The sequence below is a fragment of the Coenobita brevimanus genome, chromosome 110 (assembly GCF_032717465.1).
Source record: "Coenobita brevimanus isolate Jiangsu-jjx chromosome 110, ASM3271746v2, whole genome shotgun sequence".
NCBI classification, from domain to species: Eukaryota; Metazoa; Arthropoda; class Malacostraca; order Decapoda; family Coenobitidae; genus Coenobita; species Coenobita brevimanus.
The window spans coordinates 40910336-40924349 of NC_137063.1; the positions used below are offsets into that span (position 1 = coordinate 40910336).

At 47.5% G+C, this 14014-nt stretch overlaps 2 protein-coding genes across 2 annotated transcripts in view; one reads left to right on the forward strand and one right to left on the reverse strand.

The window, feature by feature from the left end:
• Positions 1–3519, forward strand: part of sicily (NADH dehydrogenase (ubiquinone) complex I, assembly factor 6 homolog sicily) — a 78501-nt gene extending 74982 nt beyond the window's left edge. The window contains exon 7 of the mRNA XM_080286104.1: positions 3289–3519. Coding sequence (XP_080142230.1) covers positions 3289–3474 — 186 coding nt within the window. The 3' untranslated portion in view covers positions 3475–3519. The remainder of the gene's footprint in view (positions 1–3288) is intronic.
• A 5924-nt stretch (positions 3520–9443) lies between these two features.
• CdGAPr (GTPase-activating protein CdGAPr) overlaps positions 9444–14014 on the reverse strand; it is a 350099-nt gene continuing 345528 nt past the window's right edge. The window contains exon 14 of the mRNA XM_080286103.1: positions 9444–11109. Coding sequence (XP_080142229.1) covers positions 11103–11109 — 7 coding nt within the window. The 3' untranslated portion in view covers positions 9444–11102. The remainder of the gene's footprint in view (positions 11110–14014) is intronic.

The window sequence follows — 14014 nt, forward strand, 5'->3', positions numbered from 1 at the left end:
CATCAGTAGTCTGGAATCCTCATCTCAAAAAGCATATAGACAAGATTGAAAAAGTTCAAAGGGCCGCTACAAGATGGATACCAAGCTTAAGGGACCTAAGCTACGAAGAAAGACTAAATAAACTGAATCTACCAACACTACAGGAGAGAAGGAAAAGAGGTGACATGATAATGCTATATAAGTGCATATCAGGAAAGGTGAAAATAGACATAAATGATTACTTAACATATGGAGAAGCATCAGCAAGAGGACACTGCAAAAAACTGCATAAGAAGAGAGGTGATAAAGACGTAAGGAAATTCAGTTTCCCAGACAGAGCAATTGATCAATGGAATGCACTACCGAATGAAATAGTGTGTGCCAAAACAATTCTCAAATTTAAGGATATGTACGATAAATATGGTTTAAGACACGGGACAGTACGAGCTTGACTCATTCCTGTAAAGGTACAATTAGGTAAGAACAGGAAACAAGCGAGGGTGGGGGAGGGTGGAGGGATAGAGAGGGAGACATGCTTGGCAGTGCTGAGTGTGGCAGGGGATGGAGATTGGACTAGGCGGGCCGGGAGATGGAGGGAGGACCAGGAGAGCCTCGTGCAGCACCACATATGCATTCAGATGTGCTCATTTTAAACTTAGGAAGGGGTCGAGTGGTCAGACTAGCAAAACAACGGTCATTCGGGTTGTGGGAATGTTCCCCTATTTCTTCTGTTCGGTCTAGCGAATTGTTGGTTAACGATGCACTGGATCTTTGGATATGCCTGTACCACCACCAGTCTTAGATATCATCTCATGTTTTATCCTCATTTATTGTCAGCCTCTTGTGCCCCATTCTGTCTCTCCACTTCCTAAATCTTTCCCAGCGTCCCTTTCGTTCTCTGCAATCAACACCAGGTCATTAGCATACAGTATATCCCATGGGAGTCCATTTCTTAGGTCACATGAGATAGTTTCAAGCATTGTGGCCAAGCAACAGGGGGCTCAGTACTGACCCTTCATGTATGCCAACATTCACAGAAAACTCATTACTCAAACTTCCATTCACTCTTGCTTGGGTGCAAACACCCACATCCAGTACATAGCCATAACCACTCTAAACAGGCACTTCATGAACCCAAGCTTTCTCATTGACCACCCCACCACCACCTCAGGGACTGTCAATGGCTCTCACCAAATCTACAAAAACAAAACACAACTATCTTTTCTTTCCCATTTATTTTTCCTGAAGCTGTCAGATAGTGAATGTTGCGTCAGTGGTCTCTTTACCTGGCATAAACCCAAATTGCATCTCATCAGTATTCACTCTCTCCCTTGCCATACCTTCTGGGACTCTTTCCACTACCTTCACTATGTGGTTAAAAAAATTTTTGCCTCTGTAATTTACTTATTCCAGGGCATCACCCTTCTCCTTATACACATTTATTATCACACTCTTCAGCCAGTCATCTGCGACAATACATTCGTATATAATTGAATTTATCAAACCAGTAACTAGCCCACTATCTCCTGAGGCCTTCAGCCCAGACACACCTGTCACCTTTCTTACCTGCATCTTGCTTATTGCCGTGTTCACAGTAGCAGCAGCAATAAAAGGCCAGGGGCCAAACACTGTATCCGCTGACTTCAAACCTTCCCTGTTCCAGTTAGACTCCTCATTCAGCAACCTGTTACAATGCTCTCTCCAGGCGTCTTGTATATGCTTACCATCCACCAGTACCTTTCCTTCATTCTTCACACATTGCATACCTGTGATATCCCTTTTTCCCTCTTCATGTGATTTGCCACCTTAAATACCTTATTCTTCCTTTCAGCACTATTTAGGTAATTCAATAAAAGTCTCCGAGACTCAGTTTTTGCCCTGTATACCTCCTTGGCTTGGCAGCCAAATTTCCTTTCTGTTTACCACCCATTTTCCCTTCTCAGAAAAGTTTTCTTTTCTCCTTAACTGCAGCTTCTACATCCTCATGCCACCACCATGTTACCTTATGTCTAGGAGGAAACCTTGTTTATCCACACATTGAATCTGTAATTCAAGAGATTGTGCCTGAGAGCTCTGTATTGTTCATTCTGTCACCAGTTCCCTGTTCAACCACCACTACATTCCGCTATTTTCCTGGGTGTGTAGGTCCACTTCTGTTCCACCTGCTCCTTCAGTGCCATATTACATAATTATCAGTTTCTTGTGTCATTGCACACACTCTTCACTCCCTATAACTCTGAACACCTTTGCCAGCCTCCTACCAGCCCTTCTGATTAGGAAATAGTGTCTGGCTACTATTACCCCCCCGGCTCATAATCAGCCTACTCTCTCTTTTCCTAAAGTGCATGTTGCAAACAATCATGTTCACTGCCTCCCCAAATCTGAATATCCTTTCCCATTCTACATTCCTTGTACTATATGCTCACCCCACCATGTTATCTCTTCATATTCTTGAGCTGCATCACCCACATGACCATTTAAATCCCCATTCAGAGCTACAATCTAATCATTCCCCAAACCAAACCACACATATTAAGTCATCCCAGAATCTGTCTTCCCCTTCCAAGCCAGCCTATAGAACATACGTTGATAAAACTGAAGTCACGAGTTGAACAAAATATTTTCACGGCTATAATTCATTCATTCATTCGCTCTCATTACATTCATGGCAGTTTGCACTCTTTCCTCTTCAACCAGCACTCCCACACCATCATATCCATATACACTTTCTAGCCAGATTTCGTAATACCTACAGTCCCTCCCAGCAATCCTCCAAGTTGACCCTCTCCTATACCTGACTTCGTATATGCAACAGACCCACCTTCTGCTCAGTGTCTTTACTACTTCCCCCATTCTACCCTTCAAACTACTCACATTCCTTGTGATTTGACCATAGGGTTGCTTTTACTGCTATTTTTTTTTTTTTTCATATTGTCATAAGTCTGGTAATAAAGGGGAAAAAAGACAGTCCCCACACACGGGCACAATCCAGAGTCCAAGTGCAGAACCTGGGACCCATGGTTCACCAGCTGTGGCCAGTGGCTGTGATGTTTCTATTTGAATATTTGCAAGTTGTTTTTATAAAATTTGCCTGATAACTGAGTGACAAAAAACAGTATGTACTCTCACAGCTTATTTGACCAGATTTCAAGACATCACCTTACTTCCTCACTGATCTCTGTGGGCAGTGGTGGACTTTTGAACAGTGCAAGGTAAAGATGGGTTCGTACTTACCCAGATTATAGCAGTATTTTCATGTGTACATTATGTTATAACATGGAATATAATGATATGTTTGTATTTTGTTAGGCACGGACTCTCATGAAAGGTGTTCCCAGCGAGGCAAGAGTGGCACTGCTTCCAGCAGTGGCAGTTTCAAGCTACCTCACTGCTCTCCAGCACTGTCATTTTGACGTTTTTCAACCTCATCTACAGTTGAGAAATAATTTAATTCCTTTAAAAATGTTATGGTCAAAATTTACCAAACAGTATTAGTCAGTACATTATCAAGTTCATGTTGCAGATACAAATAGCAAAACATGTCAACCCTTTCAGACATTTCATATGAAAGTATTTCTCCTGGATCCATAATTGACACCTTAAGATATACAGCATATGCCCATTCCCCCCCCCCCCCCTCTTAACCATTGAATTTTTGGAAAATGCTAAAGAGTTAACATTTAACTAATGTTTCAGTGGTATGGCCATTGTGGGTGTAAATAGTTAAATACAAGTTCCATGCTTAACAGCTGTTACTAACCCACTACGTCTTGGGATGTCTTTTTTTTTTTTTTTTTTTTTTTTTTTTTTTTTTTGAACAAGGACTCTGACCAGGGAGGGTTAGATATGGCCATAGTAAACCTCTTCAGTACAAGAATCTGGTAACAGTATTAAGAGTTGTGTACACACTTTTTTTTTTTTTTTTTTTTGGTGAAAGTATGTGTGCCTTCGAAAGCGTGAATATTCTGAGGAATTACTATCATTTCTAACATAGGCTATATCCATGCTATGATCATATAAACTTTTCATGTGTTGGATGCATGAATGTAAGTGCCCATTCAGTTATACGTGGTAGCTCCGGATGTTGGCCAGTAGTGGAGGGGGATGGTCCTACAGTAGATGAACTGTCTCTCTATATTTCATTCATCTATAGTATAATTGCTGTGTGTGTGTGTGAGAGGGAGGGGAAGGGAGGGAAGGAGTGTGGGTGGGCAGGTGGGTTGGGAGGGAGGGGGGGAAGGAGTGTGGGTGGGTTGGGAGGAAGGAGTGTAGATGGATGGGTGGGGGTGTGGGTAGCTGGGTGGATGCAGGGATAGTTTGGTGGGTGGGCAGATGGAGGTGTGGGTAGCTGGGTGGATGCAGGGATAGTTTGGTGGGTGGGCAGATGGAGGTGTGGGTAGGTGGAGGTGTGGGTAGACTGGTGGGTGGGGGGGTGGCTGTGGAAGGGTGGATATAGTGGGTGGGGTGTGGCTGTGAGAAGGTGGGTACAGTGGGTGCGGGTAGCTGGGTGGAAATAGGGGTAGTCTGATGGGTGGGTGTGGCTGTGGAAGGGTGGATATAGTGGGTGGGGTGTGGCTGTGAGAAGGTGGGTGCGGGTGTGGGTAGCTGGGTGGAAGTAGGGGTAGTCTGATGGGTGGGTGTGTGGGAGCACTGGGAGGGAGAGGTGTGGGGTGGGTGGTTTTGGTGGGGTTGTGGTGTGGGAGGGAGGGGTGTGGGTGGGTGGATGGCATGTGGGTAGTTGGTGGAAGCATGTGGATGTGTGGGCAAGTAGGGGTGGGGGTAGTTGGGTGGGTGATGATGGGGGTAAGGGTGGGAGGGAGGGATGGTTGGGGAGGAGGGGTGTGGGTGCCACATGTGGGTGTATGAGTAGGTGGGTTAGTTGGGGTGTAGGAGGGAGGGAGGGATGTGGGTGCAATGAGTGGGTGGATGGGACTGTGGGTGTGGATGGGTTGGCAGAAGAGGTGGGAGGTTGAGGCTGGATGTATAGGTAGGTTTGGGTAAATGGGCAGGAGGGGTGGGAGGGTGAGGGTGGGTAGGTAGGGGTGGGTGTGGCTAGTTGGGTGGGTGGGTGTGGTTGGGCAGTGGTGGTGGATGGGTGTGTAGGTAGATGGTGGGTGATGAGTGGGTATGTACAGGTGTTTGTTGGGGGTGGGTGGGAGCGAGGGGTGTGGGTGGTTAGATGTGGGGAGTGGGTGCCACATGAAGGATGGTGGGAGGAAGGGATGTGGATGGGTGTGGGAGGTATGGAGGGGTGCAGGTGGAAGTGAGAGGAGAGCAGGTAGGTGGTGTAGGAACGAGGGAAGGCTGCAGGTGGGTGGGCGAGTTTGGAATGGAAGAAAGGGGTGTGGGTGTGGGTAGCTGGGCAAATGTGGGGGTTGTTTGGTGGGTGGGGGTGTGTGAGTGGTGGAACAAATGGGGGTGTGGGGATGGTGGTGGGGGAGGGAGGGGGTTGGGTGGATCGGGCTGTGAATGTGGGTGGGTGGGTGAATGGATGTGATGCTGGTGTGGGAGGGAGGGGGTTGGGTGGATGTGGGTGGGTGGGTGAATGGATGTGATGGTGGGGATGGGTGGGTGGAGGGGTGTGTAGGTAGCTGGGTGGGTGAAAAAAAGGGGTGGTGGTGGATGGGCATTTAGGTAGTTGGGTGGGCGTGTTGGTAGCTGGGCGGATGTGGGGATAGTTTGTTGGGTGGATGGGGGTGTGGCTGTGAGAGGGTGGATGCCACAGGAGGGGGTGGGCAGATCGAATGAGGATGGGTGGGTGTGTATGTAGATGGGTATGCAGATGTGGGTAGCTAGGTGGATGTGGGGGTAGACTGGTGGGTGGTTTTGATGGGGGTGTGGCTGTGGGTGGAAGGAACATGGGTATGGTTAGTTAGTTGGGTGGGTGGAAGTTTGTGTGGTAGTGGGGTTAGGTGAGTGTGGTGGTGGGTGGGGTATATGGTGAGAGGGGATGTTGGGACAGGTGGATGGGTGTGTTAGTAGCTGGGTGAGGGTAAGGGCAGTTGGGTGGGGTGGGTGTGGAGGTGGATGGGGGTGGGGATAGGATGGGTGGGGGGGGGATGGGTGTTTGTAGTTGCGTGGAGTGGGGGTGTGAATAGGTGGGTGGGTGGAGGTGTACATAGTTGGGTGGGGGGATCTGGGTAGGTGTGTGGAGGGGGAGGTGGGTGGGTGGGGGTGTGGCTGTGGGAGAGTGGGTGGGGGTGTAGGTAGCTATGTTGGTGGGGATGTGGATAGAAGGGTGGTGGAGTGGGAGGGTGGTTTTGGTGGGGTTAGTGGGTGGGAGGGGTGGGTGGGTTTGGGCAGGTGGATATAGTTTTGTGTGTGTAGGTGGAAGTGGGTGTGGTAGTGGGTGGGGTGGGTAGGGGTGTGGGTGAAAGCAGGAGTGAGCTGGTCTGGGCATAAGTAGGCTAGCTTGGTGGTATTTGGGTAAGTAGATGTGATTGTGTAGGTGGGTATGTAAGTAGCTGGGATGGATAGGGGTGAGTGGATTGGTAGTTGTGTGTGGGTGGCTAGAAGGGGTGGGCATGTTTGGGTGTGGGTGGCTGGAAGAAGTGGGGGTTTGTGTTTGGGTGGCTGAAAGGCATGGGGTGTTTGTAGCTCGGTGGGGTGGAAAATAGAGAGAGTGTGTGTATGTGTGGGGTGGGGGTGGGTGGGCAATGGGTAGAGGTGTTGGTCTGGGGGGATTAGTTGGTGGGGGTTTGTAGATGAGAGGGGTAAGGGTTGGGTTGGGTGGGTGGTGGTGGGGGTAGTTGGAAGGGTAGGTGGACATGAGTGGGGTGTGGGTGGGGGTATGAGTAGTTTTGTGTGTGTGTGTTGGGGGGGGGTAGTGTCTGGTTGAGGGTGTGGATGGGTGTGAGTAGGTGTTGTTATAAATGGATGGAGGGTTGTGGATGTGCATGGAGAGTATTGTGGGTGGGTGGTGGCGAGGGGATCTGGGTGGTTGGTGGTGGTGGAGGAAGCTGGGAGAGTGAAGGTGTGGGTAGCTTGGTGGGTGGAGGTGGGGGGTATAGGCAGCTTGGCAAGTGAAGGTGGGGGTAGTTGGGAAGGTGGATGGGGGTGGAGGGAGATGTTGGTAGTTGGGTGGGTGATGGTGTGGGTGGGTAACTGAGTGGATGTTGGAGGATGGGTGGGGTGGGTAATGGTGTGGGTGAGTAGCTGGTGGAGGAGTGGGGGTTGGGATAGCTGGGTAATGGTGTGGTTAGTTGGGCAGGGGTATGGGCAGTTGGCTGGATGGGGTGTGGGTGGTTGTTTAGAGGGGTGGGGCAGGTGTCTGGGTGGGGGTAGGAGTGTGGGGAGCCAGTTGGATGGGGATGTTTGTAGCTAGGTGGTTTGGCTGGGGGTAGGTGAGTGGGCAGGGTGGGGGTGTGCAGGTGTTAATGGGGGTGTGGCTCGGAAGGTGGGTGCGTAGGTAGCTGGTGTGGGTCCCTGTGTGGGCAGGTGAGCAGTGGGATAGCTGGGTGGGGGTGTGTTGATAAATGGGCAGGTTGTTTGGGTGTAGGTGGGTGATGGATGGAGGTGTTGGTAAGTGGGTGGGTGGGGGGGGGGGATGAGTTAGTATGAGTGGGTGGATCAGTGGGGATGAGTTACTATGGGTGGGTGGATCAGTGAGGTTGGGAGTAGTTGGGTGGGTGAGGGTGGGAAGGTTGGGGGTGTAGGGAGCTGAGTGGGTAGGGTGCAGGTGGTTGGTGGTGTGGGTGTCAGTAGCTAGATGGGGGTGTGGAAGGGGTGTGAGTGGCTGGGGATGTAACTGGGTGGGTGGAGGTGTTAGTAGGTGAGGAGGGTTGTGAGTGGGTGTGGGGGATGGGTGGGTGGAGGTGTTAGTAGGTGGGGAGGGTTGTGAGTGGGTGTGGGGGATGGGGCGTGTAGTGGGTAGTTGGGTTGGTCGGTGATGGTGTAGGGATGGAGGTGTGGGTTGGTAGGTGGGGGTGTAGAAAGCTGGGTGGGTGGGGTAGTAGCTGAGTGGTTGGGGGTGTGGGTAGTTAAGTGGGTGGGGGGCTGTGGCTGGGGAGCTGATGGGTGTAGGTGTTAGTAGGTTGGTGGGTGGATGGGAGGACTGTGGGTAGTTGGGTGGGTGGGGGTGTAGGTAGCTGGGTGGATGGTGGTGTGGGAAGCTTAGCAGGTAGAGGTATGGTTTGCCAGGTTGGGGTGTGGTTAGTTGGGTGGGTGGGGGTGTGAGTAGCTGGAAGGGGGTGCAGGTAGATGGGGGTGTCAGTAGCTGGGTGGGTGGGGGTGGGGGTGGGGGTAGCTGGGTGGGTGGGGATGGGAGTAGCTGGGTGGATGGGGGTGTAGGAAGCTGAGTGGGTGGAAGGGTAGCTGAGTGGGTGGGAGTGTGGTTAGCTAGGTGGGTGGTTGGAGGGGTGGTGATGGGTGGGTGTATAGGTATTTGGGTGGAGGTGGGGATAGGGGGTATGGGTAGTTATGTGGGTGGGTGGGGGTGTAGGTAGCTGGGTGAATGGTGGTGTGGGAAGCTGAGTAGGTAGGGGTTTGGTTAACTGGGTTGGGGTATTGTTGATTGGGTGGATGGGGGTGTGAGTAACTGGAAAGAAGAGGGTGGGGATGGCTGGGTGGATGGGAGTGTGGGTAGGTGGTGGTGGTGTGGGAAGCTGAGTGGGTGGGAGTGTGGTTAGCTGGGGTGGGTGGTTGGAGGGGTGGTGATGGGTGAGTGTATAGGTATTTGGGTGGAGGTGGGGATGGGGAGTATGGGTGGGTGGGTGAACGGTGGTGTGGGAGGGAGGGGTGGTGTGTGTAGGCAGCTGGGGTTGGGGATGTGGGTGGGTTGGTGGGGGGTTTGGGTAGGAGGGATGATGGTGGAAGGGAAGGTTATGGACGTGTGGGTGGATTGGCAGGAGTGTGGGGATGTTAGCGGGTGGGAGGGGTGTGGGGATGTTAGCGGGTGGGAGGGGTGTGGGGGTTTTAGTGGAGGTGGGAGTGTGGGTAGCTCAGTGGGTGGGTGGAGGTGTGATTGCCTGGGTGAGTTGGTGGGGGTGTAAGTGAGCAGATGGGGAGTGTAGTGGGTGGGTAGGAGGGATGTGGGTGGGTCTTGGTGGGGGTGTGATTGTATGATTGGGAGGGGTGTGGGGATGTTAGCGGGTGGGAGGAGTGTGGGGATGTTAGTGGGTGGGAGAGATGTGGCGATGTTAGCGGGTGGGAGGGATGTGGGGATGTTAGTGGGTGGGAGGGGTGTGGGGATGTTAGTGGATGAGAGGGGTGTGGGGAATTTAGTGGAGGTGAGAGTGTGGGTAGCTCAGTGGGTGGGTGGAGGTGTGAGTACCTGGGTGGGTTGGTGGGGGTGTGGGTAGCTCAGTGGGTTGGTGGGGGTGTAAGTGAGCAGATGGGGAGTGTGGTGGGTGGGAGGGAGGGATGTGGGTGGGTCTTGGTGGGGGTGTGAGTGTATGATTGAGAGGGGTGTGGGTGGAGGGGAAGGAGATGAGCCCCTCTTGGGGAGGCTCGGGAGGGCATGTGTACATAAAAAATGAGTGTATGAGAATGTCCGTTTATGTCAATGTAATTTTTAAACAAAATATTTTATAAAATTACAGTCGATGTCTCTTGTGGACTATATCGTGAAATAACAATATTTTGTGCAAAGAACGTTCAAATATAGTTGTACGGAAAAGACGAGTTAATTAATATCTTCCATCGCAATACACTTAAAGATTGGGCAATATATGGTATAGGGCCAAATACATACCATGGCCAAACCAGGCCCACAGAGAGGGGTGGTATGGCCATTTTACATAATGTACCTTTCTTTTTCCGACATCCTTTTCAACAATTTGGAATTAGCAGCCAAAGGACAAGACAATATTTTTGCATCGTCACATTTTCATACCAAACAATGCCACTTTCTTGATAAATGTTTTTCTTGAAATAGGCTGAACCACCACATGATTCCCTACTGTGCAGGCAGCATGAAGGCTATAAGACACATGAAATATCACACAACACCCTGTATGTGTTGAAGTAATTCATGTACAGAGAGGGTAGTAAACACTATCTTCAGGTCTGCTATCAAAGACTAGTATTAGGGTGTATCATGGAGGTAATGTGGATGAAAAGCTAAAGAATTTGTTGCACGCACTGAGTTCAAATCTCTGTAGGCTAATCTTCAATACTGTAGTGAAAGGACCTGGCCGCATCCCAAATACACAAATAATTAGAAAGGTTGCATAGGGGCAGTAAAGGTGGGATGTAAAATATCCAATGTGTATTGTTTAAGAATGGGGAAATGAGTGGAGTGTAACAAATTATATAACAAAAAGTTAACAAGGTAATATAATTTATAGCTCTACTTCATACAAGTATTTACATTGTACATCTTCAAAACAATATGATAGGTTACTTTATACAAATGGACTAAATAAAATTTGCACCAGATACATTTCCTTTCCTTAACCATCTGTTCAAATAAGTCACTGAACAGTATCATCTGCTAAACTCACCAATGATAACTGCAAATCTGGCACTCAATGTTGAGTGATTCCAATGACTGTGCTTTGAAGACATTATTTAGGGTAAAAATTGTTACAATAAAAAGAATTTAAAGTTGTAAACTGAATGACATATAAAAATATAAAACATATGCCAGAATTAACACTCGCACACTATAACAACTAAACACTGAACACAAATATTAACTCCAAAGTCAGTGCTCATGTGACAGTCAATATTTACACCACTGTTTAGAACTGAAACATGAGACACACAAATATGAGCAATAAATTTTAAAAATTATACAATATAGTACACGAACATCATTTTATGAAATACAAGTGTACTGGATTAAGTGAATCTGGATCAAAACTGGCTACAGGTTGTAATGGCACAATCTTGCCTGGAGCAAGAGAAGGAATAAAGATAAATACAGATCTAACAGTAGTTCATAACATGCACATGAGGAAAATATTTGGAATGTAACAACACGTTCTTCATAGAGAGCAGATGGAGCAGGAGATCCCACTACCCCTCATGTCACCACCTGATGTTCTTCAAAGGAGGCTAAGGTAAACAGTCTGCTATACATATTCACCGCTGCACATCTGGAGGCTGAGGAGTGGAGGCATGATTAACTTGGAAGGTGAATCTTTGGTGTTCTGGATTAGACTACGAGCAACAGGCAGCCATCAATACCTGGTGGAATGGTCAAACATAAACTTATGTTTAAAATATGTTTCACCAAATATACAATACACCAGGAATCCTACTACTGTGATCCAAATAATATCCAACTGCACAGTAAACCAGTGATGTAAGGTCTTGCAAATATGAAATAAATAAAAACATGACCTCAGGGGTGTACCTAGAGATTTGGGGGCCTGGGGGGCTAAGTTCTTTGCGGGGTCCCCCTCCCTGGATGGAGACCCTGCAAAGAACCTAGCCCTCCTCATTCTCAAAACTTATGTAATATCTCAGCCGGGACTGTCGGGATAAATATATATATATATATTTAAACATTAATAAAAAAAGCTTACAAATTTTTACGGCTTTGGGGGTCCCCCTCAATTGGGGGCCCGGGGGGCAGTTTCAAACAGCCCCCCCCACTCCCCCTAAGATACGCCACTGCATGACCTTTTTGCAAATCTACATACTTTATGAGTTACTTTCTTGCAACAGTTTATGCAAATAACATCTCTATCATCATCATCATCATCATGAATTTTTTGCCACCTAAAGAGAGAAATGCTATATTTTGCATAATTTCCCTCACTTGGAGCTCACTGGGCCAAGCAACCGAGTTTTCAAAACAATTCTATTTCACTGTTGCTAACAGAGGCGACACTTATATTTCTTACGTTCTGGTTTTAGCGCCTCGCAAATTTTTTCCTTGGGGTGATGAAGGGTCCAGACAGAGAGAGAGAGTAAGGAGCAAAACGTAAACCTCAATGAATGTTATACTGGTAACCATCCTTGTTTTAGTTAACAATATTCATCCTTCATCAAATGATAGGCGATAACGTTCTTGTTTTTCATGGGCCAAACACACCTTTCATTCATCAGATGTGCATCCAACATACCTGCCAAGCATATCCTGTTTCCCCAGCTCTGCACTGTTCACCAAACTCACGTGCTCAGTGTGTACCACATGCCTCTCTTTCTCTCTTCAAATGACCAGCCAAGTTCAATAAACGTCACGACTAACTCTTAACTAACATTAACATGTTTAGTGAACTGTCTGGCATCTCTGCCTAGCAGCTCAGCATTACTGACTGTTTGTTGGTTCAACCATGAACCTGCCACCACATAAATACAGTATGCCCCTATCCAGCAACACACTAGACAAATACTTTGTACTCAGGAGCAGAAACGATAATGCAACTCGGTCTGTCTCCTTCTGAGGCTACTAAATGAAGTATGGAAGAAACTGTTACAACTGTTACAGCTTACAGCAACAGAAAAAAAAAAAAAAAAAAAAAATGGAAACACACATAATCCTACCAAAATGAAAAAAACAACGGCACCATATATTGCTGACACACCAAAGACAGTGTGAAAAGCAATCCTCCATGCTTACATAGCCACTATTCGTACTGTGAAGTTCCTTTTTCAAGACTTCAACCCAAATTTTCATTGAATTGCCTACTACATCTCTCCCTTTTAAATGAGATCTGTGCAATACTTAGCCCATTTACACTCACATGTCACACGTTTAAGTCACCTTGACCTGAGAGTAGGGATCACTTCACTATATAAATGCAAGATCCAAAGATCATCTTAATTCTGCACATGATAGTCTCAATGTGATACTGGACATACATCCCACCATTTCCAATTCAATATGCACAAATCGGCAGTCATCCATCACCCACATCTGCTCACTTCACTATCATAATCAGTTAAACTACTCACACGTTCAGCATACAACTCCCTTTTTACTAGAAATTCCATCACTGATATTAGGTAGCACATCCCTATATTTCTTCTAACTACTTGTGATTCTCATCGCTGAACTTACTAGGTTCTGAACTACCTCACCACATTTTGTGTCACTCCAGTACCAGAGCTAAACTCTGAACTACCTCACCACACTTTGTGTCACTCTAGTACCAGAGCTAAAAACAGACTCCAACACCCAACACACATCGTACACACAACACAAACATTCTTCAGATAAACATAGATGGCATAAACACCAAAAAACAAGAACTCACACAATTCATCAAACAATAGAACATACACATTGCCATCTTACAAGAAACTAAACTACGCACAACATAAAAAACACCTACATTTCATAATTTCACCACCATTGGACAAGACCGGGATGATGGCAATGGCGGTGGACTCATCATCCTGGTACACCAGTCCATCAACTTTTCAGATACTAGTGCACATACACAGTCACTTCTCCTCCCACATGACACCACAACAGAAATACAAAAAATTAAAACACACACTGGTAACAAATCACACATAATTGCCAATACATGCATTCCCCCCCAATCTTCCCCCACAGTACCACACAATTATTCTCCTCAAATACACATCACTAACATACCCAGCATCATCCTAGATGGTAATTTCAACGCCAAGGCGTTGGCATGGCATGTCAACAACCCTGACACAGAGGGCTGATACTAAAATCCCAAACAGATCATCTTATCATACTCACTAATCTCCATCAACATACCCATATCCCACACCAAGCCCTCTTCCTCCCATCATCCCCAGACATCACCTTTTGCTCCCCAAATCTCAACCCCACAACATCCTGGAGAGTGGTCAAAACCCTTAGTTCTGACCACCTCCCAATCATCAACACTACCAAAACCAGAATCGCCCCAGCTGGCCACAGACACACACACACTAATTATAAGAGAACCAACTGGGAAGCCTTCACAACTGAAACAGAACAACAGTCTGAAACATTAAACAGTACACCCATCACAAACATCAACACAGCTGCGCACACTTTCAATACAATCATTCAAAATTCAAACAAAAGACACATCCCTAGAGGCAACAGAAATAGACACAACCCCAACTTGACACAACCCCAACTTCACACCAGAAATTCAATGCCTCATCATTCAACGTG